Source organism: Salmo salar, chromosome ssa09 (genome assembly GCF_905237065.1).
Source record: "Salmo salar chromosome ssa09, Ssal_v3.1, whole genome shotgun sequence".
Lineage (NCBI taxonomy): Eukaryota > Metazoa > Chordata > Actinopteri > Salmoniformes > Salmonidae > Salmo > Salmo salar.
The window spans coordinates 66,743,278-66,769,204 of record NC_059450.1 but is presented as its reverse complement, the minus strand read 5'-3'; the positions used below and the strand labels follow the sequence as shown (position 1 = coordinate 66,769,204).

The 25,927-nt window shown below is 46.8% G+C and overlaps 1 protein-coding gene across 8 annotated transcripts in view; it reads left to right on the top strand.

The window, feature by feature from the left end:
* The window catches only part of LOC106611650 (transcription factor COE3), a 96,339-nt gene that overhangs the window by 9,844 nt on the left and 60,568 nt on the right, over window positions 1-25,927 (top strand). For all 8 annotated transcript variants that reach the window (XM_014212084.2, XM_014212078.2, XM_014212077.2 and 5 more), the window contains exons 2-6: window positions 1,123-1,279; window positions 4,177-4,240; window positions 5,455-5,510; window positions 7,756-7,829; window positions 11,929-11,997. In XM_014212084.2, the coding sequence (XP_014067559.1) occupies window positions 1,123-1,279; window positions 4,177-4,240; window positions 5,455-5,510; window positions 7,756-7,829; window positions 11,929-11,997 (420 nt within the window). The remainder of the gene's footprint in view (window positions 1-1,122; window positions 1,280-4,176; window positions 4,241-5,454; window positions 5,511-7,755; window positions 7,830-11,928; window positions 11,998-25,927) is intronic.

The window sequence follows — 25,927 nt, the reverse complement described above, 5'->3', positions numbered from 1 at the left end:
CTAGATATCATTTCCTCTTTCTCCAAAATCAACTGAATTAAGTTCAGATGGTTAAAAACCTTCTACATTAACACCTCTCCAAAGCTTTGAAACCTTTTCAATTCGAATTTGTCATCTATTCCACACCATGTCACCTTTTGAATTGGCATTCACTTCCAAACTTCACTTTTAATCTAAATGAACTCCGACCCTGGTTAGCAGTGTGTACGTGGTGTTAGCAGACATCCTCTGTCTCTAAACCAATGGTGAAAAGGGCCGTGTGTGTGTGTGTGTGTGTGTGTGTGTGTGTGTGTGTGTGTGTGTGCGCATATGGCGCATGCCGAGTGTGTGGAGGTCTTTTATTCTCCGGGCCCAGGGGATGCAGGGCAGAGTTTGACTGACAGGTCAGGGAAAACTGGAGTGGCACGGTTGCCAAGCCGAATGGTACCCCACAGCGCTTGGCACGAACCGAGGCAGACGCCGCCTTCTGGAGTCCTTGCTACCCAGCCAAATTCACATTGTTGAGGTGGTCGAGGAGACAAATAACACAAAGGAACGCGTGGCACACACAGGGAACGTGAAGAGAGGGCCAAGTGTCTTTCATTTATCACTCTCTCTCTCTCACTCGCTCTCTCGTCTCCACTTTTCTCTCCTTCTTTTCATTATTTGTGTTTGTGTTTTTAATTTAGGGTTTGAAAGATTACTGTTTGGGTTGTTTTGCAGTTGGTGCTGATAGTAGTAATTGACCTGACTAAGATCCATTTTTGTCAGAACAATGAACACGTTTCGGAAACGTAGGTTTCTTTAAATGAAACCAAGACCTGCATACTAATACATATCAGGACTCTAGGCCCTATTCAATCCCAACTGCTCCAGGGTTTCTTCTTTGCAAGGCGTCATACTTAAATTATACTTAAATTATTGGAAAACTTTCTTTTAGTTTCACACAGTAAACAACATTTTGTTTTACCTGCAGAAACAGCTTGTGATTGAATAGCGCCTGCTGTGTTTAGAATTGCCCCGGTGCTCCGTGGCTACACGGTACTAACCACATTTCATCCTTTTCTCTCTCCCCCATTTGCTCTCCCCCTGTCCCTCTCTCTCTCTCTCTCTCTCTCTCTCTCTCTCTTCTCCTATCTATAGCGGTGTAGGTCTGGCCCGGGCTCACTATGAAAAACAGCCTCCCTCGAACCTACGCAAATCCAACTTCTTCCACTTTGTGTTGGCGCTGTACGACCGACAGGGCCAGCCCGTGGAGATCGAGAGAACCTCTTACATAGACTTTGTGGAGAAAGACAAAGTAAGACCAACACACAAAGGGGAATGGGGTGGAGGGGGTGTGTGTCCAGGTATAGCTGGCATTGGGGATAAGAGGGTGGCGTTGACGCTGGGGCCAGTGTTTGTGGGACGTCATTCCTTCTGCTTCGTTCAGTGCTATAGCGCAGTGACGCTTTGAAATATGGAATGTCTAGCACAGAAACTGTGGATGCACTCACAGTTTTCTTGATGTCAAGTCGAGAGCAATATTTGTTTCCCCCTATAATGTTCCTCGATGTATTATATACAGTATACTGCAATGTAATGTAATGCATTTCTTTAGTGAATTCGATTTTTATTCATTCTATATCTAATATCTATACATTCTGTAACAGAATTGTATTCTATTTTATATACACTCATTTAATTATATTGATTTTATTTTATTTGAATTTCATAAACACAATTGTACACATTTATTTGAAGATAATATACTTTATGTAAGTTATATATTGATTATGTCCACCTCATAAATAAAGATAATGTTTTCATTTAATGAACAGATTTGACATATTGTAAGTATCTGTTGTTAGTAATTCAATACTAATTCAAAGTATTTGATTTTAGAATGTACATTAAGCTTTTGAGATTTCTTACATTACCGAAACTTCCATAGAAAGATTGTAATCCTGAGAGCTGGTTGAGGATAGAAACCGTTCAGATATGGAAACACTCACAGTTTACAAAGAACCTGTTGGGGGGCAGTGATGAGCAGAAAGCAGGAAATCTTAAATGAAGCGGTTTTGATTCAGCTTTAAATCAGACATTAAACTCAAATAGTATTTTTATTTAAGTAATTTTGATGAGGTTACATGAAGGTATCTTTAAAAAAAAAAACTAATTTGTGTTTATTCATTTGTATTCATTTATATTATTTCAGGGCGGCAGGTAGCCTAGAGGTTAGAGTGTTGGGCCAGTAACCGAAAGGTTGCTGGATTGAATCCCCGTGCTGACAAGGTAAAAATCTGTCGTTCTCCCCCTCAACAAGGCAGTTAACCCACTGTTCCCCGGTAGTTCGTCATTGCAAATAAGAATTTGTTCTTAACTGACTTGCCTAGTTAAATAAAAATTAAAATAATACAAGATAGGAGAGCAAATATGATGATTTGATCATTTTTTTACATTTTTTTACATTTTAGTCATTTAGCAGACGCTCTTATCCAGAGCGACTTACAAATTGGTGCATTCACCTTATAATATCCAGTGGAACAACCACTTTACAATAGTGCATCTAAATCTTTTAAGGGGGGGGTACCTCTCTCAGACATGCTTATGAAAAGCCTTTGAATTCATTTTAAGCAGTAGTTGTTAATGTCATTTATTGTACATTCATGTGCCATCTACAAGCTCTGTTATATAGTTGACCAGTCTATGAGGCTCTCTCTCCCTGTCTCTCTCTGCCTCTGGTATTTGTTCAGCAGTACCTGTGCTCTCAGTGGTAATGGTAACCCACTTCTCTACCTGCCGCCTGGGCCATTCTGCCATGCTGCCAGGGGGTTGTTCTCAGTAAAAGGTTACAGAGAACAGCTCCGCCCACGGTCAGGAGGGACAGCGGCCAGCTGGCACGGCCGCTCCTCCCGTCCTCCCTGCCCGTTCCCCTCTGCCTTGACCTCCAGCCTGCCCCTGGGCCCCTGCCAAGACTCCACGGCACACTTGGCACCGCGCGGCGGAGGGGGAAGGAGAGAGAGAGATTGTGAGGGAGGGAAGGAGAAAGAGACATGGAGGGAAAGAGGGAGAGAGGAGCGGATGTGGCCTCTCTCCCGGTGCCCGCCCGTTGAAGAGGTGACACGAGATCAGTGAGAGCGACTTGGCCCACCTGGGAGCTGAGGTCATCGGTAACCGTGGCGACCAACACTAACTGGGCACTGTCACTTAGACTAGAGATAATGTCTCCTCTCTTTCACTGCATCTCTCTATATAGCTGTGGTAACAGGGTTGTTTTAGTTCTTACCTGGGTTGGTCCTTTTGTTCTTGCTGTTTGATTTATTCCTGGCTAGACGATGCAACACTAAGGCAGCTGGTTTGTTGTGTGCGTGTCTGCGACGGGAGTTGGAGGAAAGATGGAGATTCCATGTTGTATATCATCATGGACCTGCGGTGGGATTTTGGGCCTAGACAAACACTCAAAAATAGCAAGGGCTTAGCAACTTCATAAATATAACTCAATCAGAGAACGGTATGGATTATCCTCAGAGTTTATGGGAAAAGAGATTTGTTTTTAAAAACATGAACCCCTAGATCTAACTTTCCCAGAACTGTCTTCCTATACGAATCTAGTAGATATTACAAATGTTCACTTTAATTCATATGTTTTCAGTTGCGTACCGTTATTAGATGTACCTGTTATTGTGGACACACAGGCAGTGTGATATACCTTATCTAACAGCTTTCTGATGGCAAGTTCATTCGACCTCAAATGAAACCACAAGGTAATAACAGTGTTATAACAGCGGATAACCAGTATTAATGCTGGTTGGTCCCCTGAACTCTTATGGGATTTATATGTCCTCTTCAGATGATCTCTAATTGGATGCAGTGGATGCCGTATTAGTCTGGGTATTCCCCGTGGCACCAGAGTTGGGTTTAAGATTTCAATTTTGTGGCCCAACATCTGCTTGGATTAGGACCGGGATGTTGGTCTCTTCGGAGAATGTCAGCGATAGAGTAGATTGAGACGGGAGCGTAGATTAGGATGCTCTAGTTCTTTTTTTCCCCCAGGTAGTTCATTTTGTTGTGAGATATTGGATTACGTACAAGACCCTTTATGACAATATCACAGCAGGGGACTAAATGGGCTGATGTTGCCTTTGATTTTGGGTGTCACCTCAAAAGCTGAGAGCCATCTTGATAATTTTCTGTGTTTGCCTTTGACTCTTTCAGGAGTACAACGGAGAGAAGACCAACAATGGCATCCATTACAGGCTACAGCTTCTTTACAGTAACGGTAAGACCACGATAATCCCTCCAAACATATTGCAGAGTTCTCTCTCTTCTTGCTACTCTCTGTGGAAAGATTAGCTTCAGCACTTTCAGGAAAAACATTTGACATTTACATTCTAGTCATTTAGGAGACGCTCTTATCCAAAGCAACTTACAGGAGCAATTAGGGTTAAGTGCCTTGCTCAAGGGTACATCAGCAGATTTTTCACCTAGTCGGCTCAGGGAGTTGAAACAGCGACCTTTTGATTACTGGCCCAATGCTCTAACCGCTAGGCTAGGACATTAAATAAAAAAGACAGCATAAATATAAACGATAATCCTTATCACATCTGGAATTATATTTGACGACCACCAAACCCTAAAGTCTGTTTTGGTCATTAGGGAAAAGAACTTGAAATTTGAACACTGATCACTGATCTGTGGTCATTTTAAAGCACACAGCTGAGATTCCTGTTGCCATGGATTTTGTTTTGAGACCACATCCCGAGAAGAAACAGAAGACTGTGGGTGGGGTAGAGTACAATTCACAAGTAACATAAAAATGACTTTTTTTTTAAAGGACAAAGAAATGGTGAGAAAACACCAAAGCCTGACGCAATTACAGGCAAGAAATAGAAAATCGTCTCGTTTCCCATGGTCCTTTTTGACTACCTACCCCCTGTTGTGTTTATGCCGTATTTACGCTCCATTGCAAAGCTAATAAAAGATAAGCAATAATGATTGCTATTTAATTTGTCTGTGAATGAGAATTCCAAAAAGGCAACGGGAGCGAGGGGAACTCGGCAGTTGCAGCCGGGAAATCATAAATAGTAAAAGCTAGAGAGCACAGGCTTGTTTGTTTTTGCTGAGGGGGGTTAGAAAAGCTTGGTCTACATGACAAGCACTACAGAAAACATAAAGACACTATGGGGACACAAATAAACAGAATTCAGTGAGAAGACGTTATTAGAAATTTGTTGTTTATGTTTCTCTTTCGGTGAAAGAAGTGAATTAGCATTTTCGGCTGATGTTTAGATTGTTGTTGTTGTTGTTGTTGCTCGAGACATTTCATTTGGCTAAACCACACGCCTACTTCTATGCAAATTATTTACAGAGGAAGATGACGTTAAACCTGTCATTCTGTCAATGGATCTTAACATTTCAATAATCCAAATTGGTGTCATGTGTTATTGCAGTGTAATTGCGGGATATCTGCTACATATTTGTGTTGTGTTGCAGGCATCAGGACAGAACAAGATCTGTTTGTACGGCTAATAGACTCCATGACCAAACAGGTGAGCTTTCTCCTTACTCTGATCCCAGCCTTTTAACAGGTGACCAGTGAAGTGTGAACATTGTTTCCAGTAACAGTGTTTCACTGCGTATCATACTGCAACCCACCACCCATTTTGTACATAATGTAACATGAGGCAACCTATCCCACCTGAGATTTGAACCCATGAACACAGACACCCTTCTGTTATTTTACCCGTTGAGCTAAAGTGCTATCAATTTACAGTACCCCAGTGGCAAATAACTAGTCTTGACCAGTCAGGCTAGAAGACATAGGGGCAACCTGGCTCCAACATACACTGTGCTGTACTGTACACTCCTTCCCATCCTCCCTCCCTATCCCCAGCCCACCAGGCCCTCCCTATCCCCAGCCCACCAGGCCCTCCCTATCCCCAGCCCACCAGGCCCTCCCTATCCCCAGCCCACCAGGCCCTCCCTATCCCCAGCCCACCAGGCCCTCCCTATCCCCCAGCCCACCAGGCCCTCCCTATCCCCAGCCCACCAGGCCCTCCCTATCCCCAGCCCACCAGGCCCTCCCTATCCCCAGCCCACCAGGCCCTCCCTATCCCCAGCCCACCAGGCCCTCCCTATCCCCAGCCCACCAGGCCCTCTCTATCCCCAGCCCACCAGGCCCTCCCCTATCCCCAGCCCACCAGGCCCTCCCTATCCCCAGCCCACCAGGCCCTCCCTATCCCCCAGCCCACCAGGCCCTCCCTATCCCCAGCCCACCAGGCTCTCCCTATCTCCCGCCCACCAGGCCCTCCCTATCCCCAGCCCACCAGGCCCTCCCTATCCCCAGCCCACCAGGCCCTCCCTATCCCCAGCCCACCAGGCCTCTCCTGTGTCGCCATGTCAGGCTGTCACAGATCGATGCGGCAACCAGGTCCTCGACAAAGCGCCAGCCACGGAAACCAATCAATAGCCCTTAATGTGCTGCAGCGACGGCGCGCCGGAGACAATAATTCTGACAACAACACAAGGAGCTTTCTACCTCGGGTGCGCCACTCAAATCCCTCCCTCCTGCCTAGACTTGGACAGGCAGACATGCAGACTTTGCATACTGTAGTGTGTCCACCCGCAGAAAGGCAGCCATCTAGCAGCCAGAGGGGGGGCCAGGTCTATTGATTGGCTCTTAGGAGCCCATTCTCAGACACTCCTATTGGCAAATTCGAACGTATTACTGTATATAATGCATTTACCTGGAAGGCAGTATGTTGCACACAATAGGAATACAAATAATCTTCCTTTAGCAGTGGATGTGTAGGAAAATATATCTGTTTGATATCCCCCTTCAGTCTGTCCTATCATCCTCAAAAAAGCCGAATCTTGACTCTCCTTTTTGCCTTTTTCGACATGGTGGTATTACTCACGTACGTCCATGATATACCCCCATGAAAACTCCCAGACTAGCTCCAGGGGGTGGAGCAGCTACTTGAATCAGAAATGATGATGTATAAATATCGACCCGATACCCCCCTACACCTCCTCTCCTCCCCACACACACTCCCACTCCCTTTCCCTGGTCCCTGTTGCAATCCCCACCCCTTCTGGCGAAATTGGCAGATTTTAATATAGAGGCTGGGAGGAATCAATAATGCAGAAGTGGTCGTTATCCTAAAAGTATTGTCCCCTTGGGGTGTGTGCGTGCGTGTGTGTGTGTGTGTGGGGCAACTGACCACCTAGGTGGACGAGGTAGGGGTACGTCATTGGGAGTGGGATGGAGCACTCCCTCCCTCTCTTCCTCCCTCCATCCCTCTGACACAGGAGGTATAGAGAGAATGAAGGAGGGAACAGCTCCTCTCAGTGGTCATCCGTCATCCATGGCCGACATGGCAGCTCCAGTGAAGGATGCCCAGGGGGTGGTCTCTCTCTCTTACTGGGGCTCGCACCGCCATCTGTCTGGGAGGGGTGGAGGGCCGGCCGGGCCGCTCTACACCACGTGGCTCTCCACTATGGGGGGGGCTACTCCCTCCACCATCTCTTCAGTCTAACCTCCTTTCTCTCCCTGTTAATATGATATGAAAGTTAGACCAAGCGGCGCTTACGCTAATAAAGTGTCATCCACTTCCATTGTAGATATTTAGCAGACAGTGATAACGAACACGCGCACAAAGCCTTTCCACTTATATGTAGTCACAGCCTTTACAGGGCTATGATCGGATATTGTACAGGGAAAGCACAAGTTCAAGTACAGGGACCCAAAGAAGACTAAACAAACATAAATACCGGCTGCTCTTTTCTTCTCAGGCGATCCTCTACGAGGGCCAGGACAAAAACCCAGAGATGTGCCGTGTCCTTCTCACCCACGAGATCATGTGCAGGTGAGTTCCACTCTATTTAAAGGGATATTTCACCCCAAAATCAAATGAATGGGCACGATTGGCACCATCTAAATTAATCTGGGATTGAGGTCTGCATTTTATGGCAAAAATTGATGTTGGGGTGAACTTTTCCTTTAAGGGATCAACACAAGGCTCAAGGTTAAAGTCCCATTGGTGAAAACCAGTTAATTTAATGCAAGAAGAGGTATCCTTATTCCTCTGTGGGCCATCCCTCTTCGTGCTATATAGTCCTCTCGTTACAGCCCTACAGGGTTGCTCTCATTAAATAAGTATAGTTGAATTGAATACCATGCTGAGTCATTATCTACCCACTGTGTGTCTACCGGATGAAGGCCCATGTTGATGGGGTCTTTATGTGTTTGTGTGTGTTTTGATGGAGGTCGGCTGGGCGCAAGTCTGTAGGGCGTTGGTTAGGGCCTGGTAGGAGTGAGTTATAATTATGCAATACAGGAAGTGCGTTTGTGTGCCGCCTTGGACACTGGGGGTTGAGGAGTTTCACGCCTTGGCCCACGAGAGGCCTCAGCTGGTTGGAGGAGTAAAAAGAGTGAGGGAGGGCGTTGGGTTCGACACAGCCCTTTACCTTTTCCACTGACTCAGTCATCCCTGTTGGAACCCAATTGCATATGCATCAACCGCTATTCAATCAAAACCTTGATCTGGACGTTTCTGGGGTAAGACAATAGAGAGCATTTACCTGTGAGAAGGCAATTGTTGATTAGTTGAATCAATAATTCAGCTAAGTGTTGAAACACAGAATGCTGATTTGCCTCACCATGGAAACCCTCCGTCTGTTCTTTTAATTGAATCAGGGTCTAAGTCATGATTGTACTCATTCTATGACCTAGTTGGGGAAACCATATCATGTATTATCAGAGGGTTGTCTCCCGGTTATCTCATGCATCTTGTTTCACGTTTCAAAGCCAATTTCAAACAGTGCATGGAGGAACATTCAACTTTTCAACATTTAGTTGAAGAATGGTCGATACTGAAAATGTAGGGACTTCTTTGAGTGACGGACCCATTGTCTCCTCCTTGGAGATCCCCTCTGATACGTCGCTTCATTTTCCTAATGACGGTTCCACTTGGCGTCGGTCATTACGTGATTGAGTGTAATTATTAACTATCCTTCCCCTGATGAATGCCGTGTTTCCATTGGCTAATGAGAAGGGGATGAGAGAGATGCGCTCTCTTTCTTCATCTATCTCGATCTCCCCCTCGGTCTCCCAGTGTGACAGGGACGTGATGGCTGAGGTGTCTTTATCTAGTCCCGTGTGGTGTTGCAGCCTGGCTCGCTGCCGTATAAAGTAACACACTCAGCCAGCAGTGGAAGTATACTGTAGCAGCTGGTAGGGACCCTCTCCGGTATGTCCATGTGGTCCCTGGTGGTGGCTTTGAGACTTGTCCCTTTGTCCAGAACTCTCTGAAGATAAAGAGTAGTTCTCTCGTCATAGAGTTAAAAGCACTGAACCTATTGGAAGGTTTGACAATTAAAAAAATGTGCAATGAGTTTATTCGTCTTTAGTTAGATAGACATGACGACATTATAGATTTTAGGATCAAAATGGAGGCCCTTTATTTACAGTGTTTTAAAAAACTTGTAAGTATTTTTAAATATTACTACTTGACACACACACAAATATCAACTTAACTATGTCAGTAGTTGATTAGCAAGTACATTTGAAGTGTCACTGTATTCCATGTAGTGTCACTTGAATTGGCTCACAATATCAACACAGCATTCTTTCATTTGAGACTGGGTCTTCCAAAACCACCAAATGGGGCTTTGTGGTAGTCAGTTGGCATGGGCCAGTCATCGGAGGACTGTGCTATGGGTACACAGGCTAGCCAGGACTGGGCTCTGTGCACCAGCCCCGGTGCCAGGCTGGAAGAGGGCACGCTGTGTGAGAGAGAAAGGCTTGCCACGGGCGTCCTCTCCCAGCCAAGCCGGCTGTCTGCCTGCCGTCCTGCCGCATATCATTAGGTCTGGCTGCGGCCCTCATGTTTGGGCTGGGTAATTACAGCACTTGCCCTTTGAAAACAAGCCCTCCATTGACAGCCATTCACTGTGTGCGCGTCTTATCACAGGCCTGTGATCCAACAGACTGGCTCTGTTCTCCATCCCTCTGATGCCCGTCTTCAGGTTCCTCAGGGAGCCTTTGAAGGCTTCTCTTGTTTTTTAAAGCTAAACTCTGATAGTTCAGCTTCGAAACACTCCTTTTTTTAGTGCTTAAGTAGATTCCACTTGTGGGGATCATTTGAAGTATGCCTGGCTGACTGAAGGGACAATGATACTGATGCTTGTGACCAGCCAAGGCAGGCTGCCCATCTTGGGATAAAACTGGCATTCCAGGCTCACTTCTTATTGTAGATTCGGTGTGGGTCCTTTTTGCTAGATTGACAAATCATCAAGTTGGCCTCTCTGGTTTCGTTGCTGTGGCGCTCACTGGACCAGCACTGCTCATGCTCAGTACTATTTTTCGGCTGCAGCTGAAAAAACCATAGTAACGCTGACTGGATATCCAGTCTAGTTGTTTTGTGGGACTCGACTGACTTGCTGGCCTGTGTTCTCAGTCATTAGCTAGCCAGGGTGTTAGCCAGTTTGGGCCCGGGGGGAAACGTCATTAAGGCGATATTGTGGACGCTCAGCCAAGGTTTGTTTTCGTGTGCGAAGGGCCCCAGGTCCCCCGAGGGGCCTGGCAGTGCTCCTGGGGTCCAGTTTGTTTATAACACTTTCTCAGTTTGAGGAGGTTGTCACCACAGCAGCACCATTGGGTTTCCAATGCTAATTGGTCTCCTGGAACTTTGCTAATGGTTCCAAGTAGCTGGGGGAATAAATTATTGTGGTGCGTTCTATGGCAACAGTCACACACACACACAAAGACCAGGAAAAAAAACAGTACTTAGTATGTTTTTCTTCTACTTAGAGATCAAACGGTGTGATAAATGATGCATAAAATGGGTTAATTTGGCATTCGGTGGCTCGGTTTTAAGCTTGTTTGTCAAATGGCAATGTGATTCATGACAGCATGGGTGAGTGTGTGAGCATAATTGGTCCTCGGCAGGTCATGCAATATGAATAATTTTGAAGAATAAGAGGGTTGGTTTCAATTATCTTTTGAATAACACATTTATATTTAAAATGGGACCTTAGTTACTGTTAACAACCTGCAAAATCAGGACTCCCATTTCAATTTCACATCGCAGTGTTAGAGGCGTCACTACAGACCCAGGTTCGATCCCTGGCTGTATCACAACGGGCGTCCCATAGGGCGGCACACAATTGACCCAGCATCGTCCAGTTTAGGGGAGGGTTTGGCCGGGGTAGGCTGTCATTGTAAATACGAATTTGTTCTTAACTGACTTGCCTAGTTAAATAAAATACATTTGAGTCACTGCATGAAACAAAGAATTTTGAATGTTAATGTACAAAAGGCGTATATTGAATCCAAATTCAATTCCTGAATGCAATGTAATTGACACTGAATGAACTGCTAAACTACTAGAAAGTATACCACTACCATCAAATGGAAAAACTGAAAAACTCTCTTTGCACTGTGCTGTTGTTACACTAGACTGAATCAGAATGATTGGGAAACTGATCCTCATTGTCCACCATCGCATGGCGACCAACCAGAAGAGCACATTTAGCTGAATTCACACCCCCTTTTCTGAAACGGCATGCCACCACATGAGCAGTTGGGCAGGGGCAGAGGGGCAGCGGCACAGACCTGGGCAAGGCCAGGGTGGCCATGGCGGTGTGGCAGGGGTGATGGCACGGGGGCAGGATGGAGGTGGCTCAGCACCGGGCCGGCCAGGCCATCTCTGGGCGCTGTCCAAACTGTCAGCGAGTCGCTGAGTGACCTTGGCTGGAGCCCTGCCCAGCTGGAGCGTGGGTCGAGGTGGGGGGATGGGGGAGAAGGGGGATAGCAGATTGCACATGGTTCCTCTCTGACTCCGTAGTCCGCTGTATGCCCACTGTTACCAGAGACCGTCCAGCAACTCTAGTAACAAATGATTATAAATGTTTTTAGTAAACCTAAGTGTGATAGCGAATTGTCTTTTGTATTTTTTTTCCTAGTCGTTGTTGTGACAAGAAGAGCTGTGGAAACCGCAACGAGACGCCCTCCGACCCAGTCATCATTGACAGGTAAGGACACACTCCTTTTGTTCCACTCCTTTCTTTCACAGCCACAAAGCAGGCAAGCGGTGGGACCAAGCAGGTAAGCAAGACCAAGCCTTCGTGGTTGTGTCTATCATTGGGCCTGTCAGGCTGGCTGGGGTATACTGACCTCCTCCAGAAGGACAGTAGTGGCCTCTGAGGGCACAAGGGTCATTACCAAATCCATGTTGGCTCGTTAGACTGAGCTTGGAGAATGGCCAGGGGACAGGAGAGCTGGAAGCTTGGAAACCAGTGATCCACATATACAGAGTCACAACAAACACACACACACACACACACACACACACACACACACACACACACACACACACACACACACACACACACACACACACACACACACACACACACACACACACACACACACACACACACACACACACACACACACACACACATATAAACACACACATACAGACATGTCTTCTTACCTCTTGCTGCCTGTGGTAGGAGTAACAGTCTAAAGCTACAGAGATCATGTCACACCTTGTTTTCCTAGATCAGGTTAAGATCTCAGTAAATCTCATGCTATTGTCTTTAGTCAGACCTCTAGCCATGGTTGGTGAGTAATGGATTACCCCCCCAAAAAAAACACTAGCTGTAATTCCTTACATTACCAGCAATAATATTGTAATCACATTACAGATACTTTTCAAAAACTAAATGATTACTTACAGGATTACTTTTATATTCAGAAAGGATGTTTGACTAAACATCTTTGACATCTTTGTTTTCTCAATGACATTCGAGTCAGCATTGAAAAAGTTATTCCTGAGCAAGTCTGACCACAAGGTAGAGACCACTATGATTGACACCAAATGTGTTTGATGGATCGCGTGAACAGAGCAGGAATAGGCTTTTATAGGCTACAGTCCAAGCTATGTCTTCCAATGGTGTGACTGCTGTTGGTATCCAAAGATTATCCAACTTGAATAAACGTTTGGAGGACGAAAGCAGTGGTGTAGCCTACGGGCGATACGGATATCACTTATTTACATCTCTCATTGATGTGAATCACACTGCTGCTCTCTCATTTAGCTATTTGCGCCTTAGGCTTCGGATTGTGGTGGTTGTGGATGGCTGTTTACAATTGTATTTGTGTATTTTATCCCAATAATGGTTAAATTGAAGAAGCTTAAGCTGCCTATCAATCATTGTTTTTGCGATCAGTGGACAGCCAGTGAAAAATGCGCTCTAGCAACAGCTGCACAGTGTAGACTTTTTTGACTGCAACCAACCACAGGAGCCCGCTGTCAATAAGTGTAGATGACATGCTGCCGCTCTGCTAATCATCAGATGGGGGGAGGAGAGGAGGTAGGGGGCCCATGTGGGTAACTGGGGGGCCCTGCCTTGGTTGGGTGACTGATTCAGGGCCGGCCCTAACCTTTTGAGGGCCCTAAGTGAGATTTGGATGAGGGGCCCCCCCACCTCGCGGGCAAAACACTTTAGTCGCCCCCCTCTTGACAGCAGAGAGAAAGCTAATTACCTACTATTCTATACATTTTGCTATGACTTATGCCATGTTAATGATATTTGAGTGACAGTGACTAACAACATCAATGGGGGCCCCCTCGAGGTCAGGGCTCCTGGGCACATGCCCTGTGTGCCCTGTCAGTATTCGGCCATGATTAATACAAGTTTAGATAGCAGGTAAGACTATTTTACAAATCTAAAAATAGTTACCTGACATGGCTAATTGAGTGATTATCAGTAACTGACATAACAAGAGAAAAACTGCTGATGCACAACCACATTTCTAAAGTGCACCTTGTGTATCCTACTATTCTAACTCTCAACAGTAAGTTGAGACCCCGACTGATTGTAAAAAAATATTATGCTCAGGTAAAACAATTTTGGCTAATCTATATTTCCAAGTCCTATTCTTGAAGATCAAGGGGTATTACATTAATTGGAATGAGTGGAAATCTGACAGACTTTGGTTTTTAATGTAAAGATATTACCTAGCTAATATACTGCTCAAAAAAATAAAGGGAACACTTAAACAACACAATGTAACTCCAAGTCAATCACACTTCTGTGAAATCAAACTGTCCACTTAGGAAGCAACACTGATTGACAATAAATGTCACATGCTGTTGTGCAAATGGAATAGACAACAGGTGGAAATTATAGGCAATTAGCAAGACACCCCCAATAAAGGAGTGGTTCTGCAGGTGGTAACCACAGACCACTTCTCAGTTCCAATGCTTCCTGGCTGATGTTTTGGTCACTTTTGAATGCTGGCGGTGCTTTCACTTTAGTGGTAGCATGAGACGGAGTCTACAACCCACACAAGTGGCTCAGGTAGTGCAGCTCATCCAGGATGGCACATCAATGCGAGCTGTGGCAAGAAGGTTTGCTGTGTCTGTCAGCGTAGTGTCCAGAGCATGGAGGCGCTACCAGGAGACAGGCCAGTACATCAGGAGACGTGGAGGAGGCTGTAGGAGGGCAACAACCCAGCAGCAGGACCGCTACCTCCGCCTTTGTGCAAGGAGGAGCACTGCCAGAGCCCTGCAAAATGACCTCCTCCAGGCCACAAATGTGCATGTGTGCTCAAACGGTCAGAAACAGACTCCATGAGGCTGGTATGAGGGCCCGACGTCCACAGGTGGGGGTTGTGCTTACAGCCCAACACCGTGCAGGACGTTTGGCATTTGCCAGAGAACACCAAGATTGGCAAATTCGCCACTGGCGCCCTGTGCTCTTCACAGATGAAAGCAGGTTCACACTGAGCACATGTGACAGACGTGACAGTCTGGAGACGCCGTGGAGAACGTTCTGCTGCCTGCAACATCCTCCAGCATGACTGGTTTGGCGGTGGGTCAGTCATGGTGTGGGGTGGCATTTCTTTGGGGGGCCGCACAGCCCTCCATGTGCTCGCCAGAGGTAGCCTGACTGCCATTATGTACCGAGATGAGATCCTCAGACCCCTTGTGAGACCATATGCTGGTGCGGTTGGCCCTGGGTTCCTCCTAATGCAAGACAATGCTAGACCTCATGTGGCTGGAGTGTGTCAGCAGTTCCTGCAAGAGGAAGGCATTGATGCTATGGACTGGCCCGCCCGTTCCCCATACCTGAATCCAATTGAGCACATCTGGGACATCATGTCTCGCTCCATCTACCAATGCCACGTTGCACCACAGACTGTCCTGGAGTTGGCGGATGCTTTAGTCCAGGTCTGGGAGGAGATCCCTCAGGAGACCATCCGCCACCTCATCAGGAGCATGCCCAGACGTTGAAGGGAGGTCATACAGGCATGTGGAGGCCACACACACTACTGAGCCTCATTTTGACTTGTTTTAAGGACATTACATCAAAGTTGGATCAGGCTGTAGTGTGCTACCACTAGAGTGAAAGCACCGCCAGCATTCAAAAGTGACCAAAACATCAGCCAGGAAGCATAGGAACTGAGAAGTGGTCTGTGGTCACCACCTGCAGAACCACTCCTTTATTGGGGGTGTCTTGCTAATTGCCTATAATTTCCACCTGTTGTCTATTCCATTTGCACAACAGCATGTGAAATTTATTGTCAATCAGTGTTGCTTCCTAAGTGGACAGTTTGATTTCACAGAAGTGTGATTGACTTGGAGTTGCATTGTGTTGTTTAAGTGTTTCCTTTATTTTTTTGAGCAGTGTATTTACTGATCTTTTGATTGGGTGGACAAAATGTCAGTTCATGATGCAAGAGCTCCGATAGGTTGGAGGACGTCCTCCAGAAGTTGTCATAATTACTGTGTAAGTCTATGGAAGAGGGTGAGAACCATGAGCCGCCTCCGGTTTTGTATTGAAGTCAATGTACCCAGAGGAGGACAGAAGCTAGTTGTCCTCCGGCTACACAAGACCTTAATTGCAAAACAGTGTGTTTTAATCAATTATTTGGTGATGTGAATATATTTAGTATAGTTGTATCAAAAAGGATAGGAGGATGGTCCTCCCCTTCCTCTTCTGAGGAGCCTCCACTGCCACACACATGCAGGACTACACACCACACACACTTGCATGCATCACACAAATACATATCCTGTCCCAATAGGCATATCCTTGGGTAGAAATCTGCAGGAATGTCCCCGTGCCATATCATCCTCAACTAGAGTGTGTGTGTCAGTGGTCACCCCCGCCCCCCCGCTACATCGCAGCGCTCGTTACACCCCACCCAAACAATTCCAAAATGTTTACCAGCGACAAGCCTGGCTCATGATTTAGTGCCGGACGGCCCATATCACTGCATTTTAGTGCCCTATTAAGAGATACAGGATTTATGAGGACGCAGCCTCAAGCTACTTAACCAACAGATAAAACAGTTAGCCAGGGTGGGTGGAGGGTTGCTATTGGTGACCCGCAATGCAAATCACCCCTATCAGTCGCCACTGTAAAGTGGTTAATGCCAGCAATTCATGGCCCCTTCCACACACACACACACACACACACACACACACACACACACACACACACACACACACACACACACACACACACACACACACACCAGGCGCCTCGGTTTCAAATGATCCGAAGACCCTGTAAATCAAACTCTGATTCTGCTCTGCATCTTTTACCACCTCTCCTCGGATTATCGCTGATAAACGCTAACCCACACACACACACGCGCGTGCACACACACACATGATTAAATGTATGCAAGTGCACACACACTCCCTATATAGCAAGCATTTGAATATAAAATGATGAAATTGCAGGAACTTTATTTAGTTTGGTGTGGTGACGATGTCCTCTTTCTCTCGTGATCATTATACATTATTCATGTCTTATGCACGTCTTACATGCCTTCTCTATGACATATCACATTGGACATACACACTTGCACCTATATCCAGCATAAGGGATGGCTAGGGGATACATTTGGTTGGCAGACAAAATGGAGGTTGCACTCTGAGGTGGGACCTCCATCTAAAACCAGGAAGCAGTTTGTTTCCAGTGCTGCCATTTGATGGGGAAAATCGTGCCGAGGCAAGCAGAAAGCTCCAATTGGGCGTGGTGAAATATTGGCCTGTGGCCATTAAAACAGGTGTTATTACAAGCTAATATTGCAATTAGATGGCCGGGCCAGTTCCATGAGTGGGACCATAAATTTCCAGACTGTCAGAGCTTACTGGGGGACCAGTGGCTAATTACTCAGTATAGACCACACGGGCCCTAACCCCTCCTTGTCTCCTCCTATCTCCCCTATCTCCCTTCACCCTCTTACCTTAATGGACCTTCTGGACATGGGAGTCATACCCTTCTCTCCCCACCCCCCACCCCCCACCCCTCATCGCTTTCCATGATCTGTTCTATAGTACGAACCACTAGCCATCCCCTACAGTCTGTCAATGGACATTTGTTTAGGGCTGTCTCTGTTGGTGTCGGTTACTGTTTATTAGTGGCTTGGGAAGCTGTCCATCATTGGTTGTACCAGTCGATGGGGAGTTATGAAAGCTCTCCTGGAAATAGATCTCATATACTGTATATATTGAAGCCTCCTCGTTTTTCATATGATCAGTTTTACTCTGGAGATTTAAAGCAAAAGTCATGTCATCTCTCAGATGCAGACATCTGTTAACGTGTGGATATACACTGAGTGTACAAAACATTAGGAACACCTTCCTAATATTGAGTTGCACCCACTTTTGCCCTCAGAGCAGCCTCAATTCGTCGAGGCGTGGACTACAAGGTGTCGAAAGGGATGCTGGTCAAATCAAATTTATTTGTCACATACACATGGTTAGCAGATGTTAATGCGAGTGTAGCGAAATGCTTGTGGTCCATGTTGACTCCAGTGCTTCCCACAGTTGTATCAAGTTGGCTGGATGTCCTTTGGGTGGTGAACCATTCTTGATAAAGATGTGAAAAACCCAGCATCGTTGCGGTTCTTGACACACTCAACCGGCGAGCCTGGCACCTACTACCATACCCAGTTTAAAGTCAATTAAATATTTTGTATTGCCAATTCACCCTCTGAATGGCACACATACACAATCAATGGCTCAATTGTCTCAAGGCTTAAAAACCCTTCTTTAACCTGTCTCCTCCCCTTCATCTACACTGATTGAAGTGGATTTAACAAGTGACATTAATAAGGGAGCATAGCTTTCAGCTGGATTTACCTGGTCAGTCTATCATGGCAAGAGCAGGTGTTCCTAATGTTTTGTACACTCAATCTGTGTGGACGGGTATTAGCAAACACCAATATTTATGTGTGTATGCATGCATGCATGCACGTTTCCAGGTGCTGGACTGACTGACAACCTCCAGTGAGGGTTAACTCCGCGGGGGGTGATGGGGTTATCAGCCTCCCCGGACTCTTTCCAGCAATCGCAGCCTATTGATCGGCCAGCGAGCACATCAGAGCCGGCCAGATTAAGAGTATAGATTTACAATAAAAGCAGGACATTACTCGGCAGCCCGGGTAGAAATTGAAAGAAGAAAAAAAAGATGAGGTTCTGGAAGTGGGATGGTGGGATGAGTCAGGGCCAAGAGAGAGGAAGGGGTTGCCAGGTTGGGGAGTGGGATGGTGGAATGAGTCAGGACTGAGAGAGAGGAAGGGGTTGCCAGGTTGGGGAGTGGGAGGGTGGGATGAGTCAGGGCCGAGAGAGAGGAAGGGGTTTGCAAGGTTGGGGAGTGGGATGGTGGGATGAGTCAGGACCGAGAGAGAGGAAGGGGTTGCCAGGTTGGGGAGTGGGATGGTGGAATGAGTCAGGACTGAGAGAGAGGAAGGGGTTTGCAAGGTTGGGGAGTGGGATGGTGGGATGAGTCAGGACCGAGAGAGAGGAAGGGGTTGCCAGGTTGGGAAGTGGGATGGTGGAATGAGTCAGGACTGAGAGAGAGGAAGGGGTTGCCAGGTTGGGGAGTGGGAGGGTGCGATGAGTCAGGGCCGAGAGAGAGGAAGGGGTTGCCAGGTTGGGGAGTGGGATGGTGGAATGAGTCAGGACTGAGAGAGAGGAAGGGGTTGCCAGGTTGGGGAGTGGGAGGGTGGGATGAGTCAGGGCCGAGAGAGAGGAAGGGGTTTGCAAGGTTGGGGAGTGGGATGGTGGGATGAGTCAGGACCGAGAGAGAGGAAGGGGTTGCCAGGTTGGGGAGTGGGATGGTGGAATGAGTCAGGGCCGAGAGAGAGGAAGGGGTTTGCAAGGTTGGGGAGTGGGATGGTGGGATGAGTCAGGACCGAGAGAGAGGAAGGGGTTGCCAGGTTGGGGAGTGGGATGGTGGAATGAGTCAGGACTGAGAGAGAGGAAGGGGTTTGCAAGGTTGGGGAGTGGGATGGTGGGATGAGTCAGGACCGAGAGAGAGGAAGGGGTTGCCAGGTTGGGAAGTGGGATGGTGGAATGAGTCAGGACTGAGAGAGAGGAAGGGGTTGCCAGGTTGGGGAGGGGATCGTTGTCAGATTTTATGGGTTGTTTGTCCGGGGTTATGTTTTGAGGAGACAGGTACAGATACAAGGGGCCAACTGCTATTACATGATTTTGCATTGGGCTTTATGTATGTTATTGAAGGCAGTTGCCCCTGTGTCGACGTTGTTTTAACGGCTTTTTATCACATTGGCATTATGGAGAACACCTTGTCTGGTGTTGCGTTGTGGGTAGCGTTGCTTTGTGGTATCTTTTGTGTTTCGGCCTTATAAAGGTGCTGTTAGGCTATATCAGGGGTGGTGGTTGGGGGGGAGTGAGACTCAGGGGTGTGTGTGTGTGTGTTCAGGGGTTGGGGGGTCGGAGACTGTGGTGTAGGTGTAAAATATGGATGGGGGACTGTTGGTGGCCTGGTCTTCTGGTTCAATTATTCAGTATATCCCGTCACTCACACAAAGGGGGACGGCCAACCGCTGCTCCCTCACCACTTTCATGAACCCAAACGGTCTTTAAGAGAAGGAGGGAGAGAGAGAGGTAGACGTCATCCTCTCGGGCCATAGATTTATGTTCTATTTTTGGCAAGAATTTAGTTTGGTCTACTGACCGATGGTGGCAAGACTAGCACTGGGGACAGGGGAAATGGGTCAGTTGCCACAGTGAGGCGCGTGTGTGTATGTGTGTGAGGTACCTGCAGTGTGTTTACAGTACTGTAATCCTATCCAATGACTACCACCCCTCGGGCTCTGCTAAGAGATGCAAAAACTCTCAACGTGAAGTTGTTTGTTGTCTCTTCTCCTTAATTCAAATGATACAGTAGCTAGCCATATTACCTTACACCTTCTAGTTGCTCCTCGACTTCTACTTTGTGTGTGTGTGTGTGTGTGTGTGTGTGTGTGTGTAAATGTGTTAGTGTGTGTGTGCGCTCATATATTTATGTGCTTGTGTCAGGGTTCGCCCAGATGACCTTGACAACTGCTCCACAGGGTAAGAGGGAAATATCAGCGCCAGTGTTTGTGGTTCACCCCTCTCGCCTTTCAGCAGGGTATCTATTCCAACACACACACACACACACACACACACACACACACACACACACACACACACACACACACACACACACACACACACACACACACACACCACACACTACAGCTCCCCAAATAGAAACCCACACAATCACAGCCACGGTCGCACTCTACCCCGGGATGATATGATACGACTAGCTGCCTCTGGTGAACAATGCTCCCACAAAAACAGGTCATTATTCCTACCTCTCTCTTGGCTTTGATTCCCCGAGGAGAACCACTACTCATATCCAACCTGCATGACTCTCTAACTTATTGAATCTTTGCATTTTCCTCAAGGAGGCTGAAGCTCCTCGAGCAGTTATTCAAATACAGATGTTGCCATTAAACAATCATCCTCCATTTACCATTCAGAGGAGGGTTTTCCAGTCCCTTAAAACCCAAAGGCTCTGTGAGTATAACACACTTCACTCTCCCTCTGTTGAATGGGGGCTCGGAAGCTGCCAAGTCACCCTGTTGGCAGGCGGTTGGGAACAGAAGGGGTGTTTCGCTACCTGTCTTAGTGTTCACAGCCTGTGGTAATATCCGTCTGGGTGGTTCCATCAGGCCGGGGTGGAGCCAGGGCCTCCAGCGGGCCCCCAGGGCTGAGCATGGCTGATGTGATGCGCTGCGAAGTGTGCACTGGCCCAAGGTTGCCCATAAACCTATTCACCAGAGGGGAAAAGATATCATTCACCGTTTGTTTTAGGATACTAACTCATTCCCCTTACCTCCGTCCTTGTTTACTCTCTGTTGTGGATCTGAATGTTCTGGATAGGTATAGTTAACTGAAATGGGATTGAGCCCTAATTGGAACCCACCCATCGACACACTGACTCTCTTCACAAACAGATCCAGCCACGCCTCCCAGGCACCGACTCCTATCCACCTTCCCACCCAGAGCAGCGCTCCATGTGGGGGCATGGGAACTGGGAAAATCCCTGGTCCTGACAGGGCCCCCCTACCAAGACCTGCTAGCCGCTAAGCCCCCCCCTCCCCGCCCCCCAGCGCCTGCTTGTCACTAATGCTGCCATTATCCCCTTACTACTCGTCGGTGAGAGAAAAGCTATCGATCCCTGTTTCTTGATCCTGCTGTTGACATACCGCTGCCTCCTGTGGCTTTCAAAGAACCAACACGGGGTGGGATGTAATCTGTAAACACCGCCGGGGACCCCTCACCGAGCCCTCCACTCCCAGCCCCACCATCGACTCAACAGCCCAGGCTTAGCTGGGATGCCTTCGCACCCCAAACACCCACCTGCTCCTCCCTTCCCTTCCCAGTCCTTTACCTCAACCCAATATGTGGTTTGGCTCTGATCTGCCCATTGATATATGTGCCATGGAAGATAGCCCCCCCCATCTTCAACTCAGCTGATTGTGAAACCATGGCGCAGCAGCATCTTCCTATCATGAATGTATTCACCTTTGATATCGGCCAACTCCCCTCCCCCAAGATGGTCTCTCTCTCTCTCTCTCTCTCTCTCTCTCTCTCTCTCTCTCTCTCTCTCTCTCTCTCTCTCTCTCTCTCTCTCTCTCTCTCTCGCACGCTAATCACCCGAGTGTTTCCCCAATTAAGAATGCACAGATAACCCTCCATTCCTTCTAAACCCCACTGACACACACACACACACACACACACACACACACACACACACACACACACACACACACACACACACACACACACACACACACACACACACACACACACACACACACACACACACACACTCGGGTGGTTTAATCAGGAGGAGGAGTGTGGTGTGGCTAATTAAGTCGGTCCATCCACGAGCCCAGTCCTGCCAAACAGATGTGAGGCAATTTGATGCAGGATAAGAGCTGCTTGTTTATAATGCATGCTTGCTATAACCATTCATAACAGCTCACAGCCCTCAGGTTGTATTTAACACCTCTGATATACAGTGTAGCTCTTGAAACATTGTTTCACTTGAAAATGAGAGTTGTCTGTTGTTGGTTTTCACCCTTGAGCAAGACACTTAACCTTCATAGCTGGAGCATGCATTCACCTTTATGAATATCTAACGTGGGGAAGAACCCCTCAGATTATTTAGGTCAGTCTGCAATGGAGGGTAGTTCGTTTCATCAGCAAGCAGGTTTCGTTTATCAGCCTTTGTTTTTTTTTTTCATAGTGTGAGGATGCAATCTGGACGCGGCATGCCCAAACCAGCCACAGCAGTTCAAGGGAAGAAGGAAAGGAGGGAGTGAATCACTGGATGGATGAAAAGAAGAGTGTGGATGAGGAGGGAGGAGTTGGGGGTGGCTGAGTGGAGAAAAGTGGTGGTGTGGATGAGGAGGGAGGGAGAGGTGGCTGAGTTGGGGGGGTGGCTGGGTGGAGAAGAGTCGTGGCTTGAGGGAGTGAGAATGAGACAGGATGGGGGGAGGACGGAGGAAAAGAAGGATGGATGGAGGGAGGCAGGGACAAAGAGGAGCAGATTAAGAGGGTATTGATTTCTATATAAAGATTCCGAGATTTGATATGAGGAGGGTCGCAGGAGAGGGGCCGGCCACGAGAGAGTAAGAGCGAGAGAGAGCGAGCACACAGGGAGATCCATTACATCACCGTAAACAGTCCGAGTCCACAGGGCTCATCGGTAACACCGGCGCACAGGATCATCACACAGACGCCGCCCAAGGAATTAGAATTGATGATCAGCTTACAAACTTTTTCCCAATGTTTATATTTCTTACACTTACCTCTCATAGGGCCTAACCCGTCAAACCACGCAGAATAACATCACAAAACAAATCCACCAGCGATATTACATAGAAACATTTCACCGAGCGATGATATGCTCACGTGAAAGAGTAGTTGCGGAATCTGCCAAAGACATATTAACTGGGGAGAAAACAGTCAGGGAGGCAGTTGATCAATCATAAACCAAACCATCATATTATATATCTTTATTGCACAAACTGGAATTCTATACAGTATTCCCACTATAGGTTGTCTACCAAGTTGAGTTTGTTAGCGGTGTGGGGTAATGACAGTTGAAATCCTGTTGTTTCTAAGGTTTGGCTCTTTGTGTGTGTGTGAATCAACACTTTGTTATGCACTGTGTACATATCTCGCAGGGGATGCAGGATCATCTATATTTGATGCAACTCTGATGCCGGGGCAGGATGAGACCCTATTGCTTTCACCACACACACACACACACACACACACACACACACACACACACACACACACACACACACACACACACACACACACACACACACACACACACACATAGACATGAAAACACACACAAAAAAACACAGACATAACAAACTAGATGGATTGGCTACAGTGTCAATAACATACACTCATACAGAATGCACTCAGTCATAAACATATAGACAAACGCTTAAAAAACGCTTAGAAAACGTATCAAACCCATATATACAGTGTATACATACAGTAGACCTTCAGCCATCTTGTCTACACGTTTATCCCTCTTCACAAAGGGATTCACACACACACACACACACACACACACACACACACACACACACACACACACACACACACACACACACACACACACACACACACACACACACACACACACACACACACACACACACACACACTCACCCACAACACAAATCAATACCAATTTATAATTCAGGATTGCTGGAGTTTGGGTTTTAGGGCAGGCTGGCTTCCAGCCTTCATAAATATTACAGTGTTATTGACTTGATCCGAATTAATTGGAGATTTTTTTTCTCTTTTTTTCTTCTCCCGTTCCCCCCTTTTCTTGTTTCTGGGTGCTGCGCAATAAAGTCTAGTTTTATTTATTCCCTTTGAGTTAGAGATGAGAGGCCTAACTGGATACAAATTTGATCCCTAGAATGAAATAAAGTGGATAATAGCTGACAGAGGACGAAGCCTTGACAAATCTAGGGAGAGATGTGCTACATGTGCCGGGATTGGGTTAAGCGGAGTAATTTGTCTGCGCTGCGTCTCGTCCGTCTGCTTCAGCGATCTGGGCTCCAACACGGGCTTTGTGCCCCTTAGTGCAAACATGTCGTCTTGTAAGACATTGATCATTGGGATCTGAGAGGCAAAGTGGTGCAGAGTAGCCTTTCGGTTTGGGAGCATGGCAGACACAATACACAAAACTTAGACAGGCTCTAGTGTACTGTACTACATGAGTACAGATGGATATTCCAAAGTACTTTAGCATTAATGAAAAGATGAAATAATAGAAAATGTTATCGTTGTTAAAATAGCATCGCTGCTTATGTCGACAATAACAGCTTCATGCAAAGCTAGTAGTACTTGTCTTGATTATAATAATGATGATGAAATAAGGAAAATGTACACACGCACGCACACACACACACACACACACACACACACACACACACACACACACACACACACACACACACACACACACACACACACACACACACACACACACACACACACACACACACACACACACACACACACGTACACGTACCTATCACTCTAGTTCCTCCTGACCTCCACCCCCAGCTCAGATCTCCTGGGGAGACCTCTATGGTTGACTCGCTGAAAGAAAATCAATCATGTCATGAAGCAGAGTCCAAAACAACCCCACCCTACTACTTGGTGATGTAAAGTCCAGTGAGCAGAGCAGCCTCTGTAGCATGCCCTGACTGTATTCACAAACACAGGATGCATTTTCCCTCTACCACACACGCACATACACACATACAATCAAAAAACAAAGACACACACAGACAGGTGAGCGGTGGGCAGAGTGGAGGTTTAAGGCAGGGGCTCTGGGGAGGAGGGATTTGGGAGCAGAGTGTGTTCCCTGCAGTCAATACACAGAGCTCCTCAGCTCAGCAGGCCCTCTATTAATCCTCTAATCAGGGCCTGGGACCACTGGTACACTGGGAAGGAGCTGGGTAAACCCAATGAGAACACGCGCACGTTCGAACACACACGCTCCAAATGTATTTACAACTAATTTAGGTTGAACATTGACCAATTTGTATGATTGTTACACACTCGTATAAAGCGTTATATAAAGGCATTATAGCAGTTGAGACTTACATTTTACATTTTTTACATTTTAGTCATTTAGCAGACGCTCTTATCCAGAGCGACTTACAGTAGTGAATGCATACATTTCATTTCATGCATTTTTTGTACTGGCCCCCCGAGGGAATCGAACCCACAACCCTGGCGTTGCACACACCATGCTCTACCAACTGAGCCACAGGGACGTTGCATCTTTGTTTCTGTCACAGTAATCAATATTTTCATTGGGCAACCAGGATGCAAATGAATGATATTAGCTACCAATATGTGGTCAAGCTTAGTTTTACTTTAGAGAATTCCTATTTGGCAAAAAAAAAGACATCTTGCTACCCTACACCAGCAGCCAGCAGCAGGTCCTCTCAGAACCCATAGACACGTCAGCTCTGTTCTCCTATACAGTAAAAAAGCATCCCCTTTATTTTTGCTATATTTTGTGCTGGGGATGACTC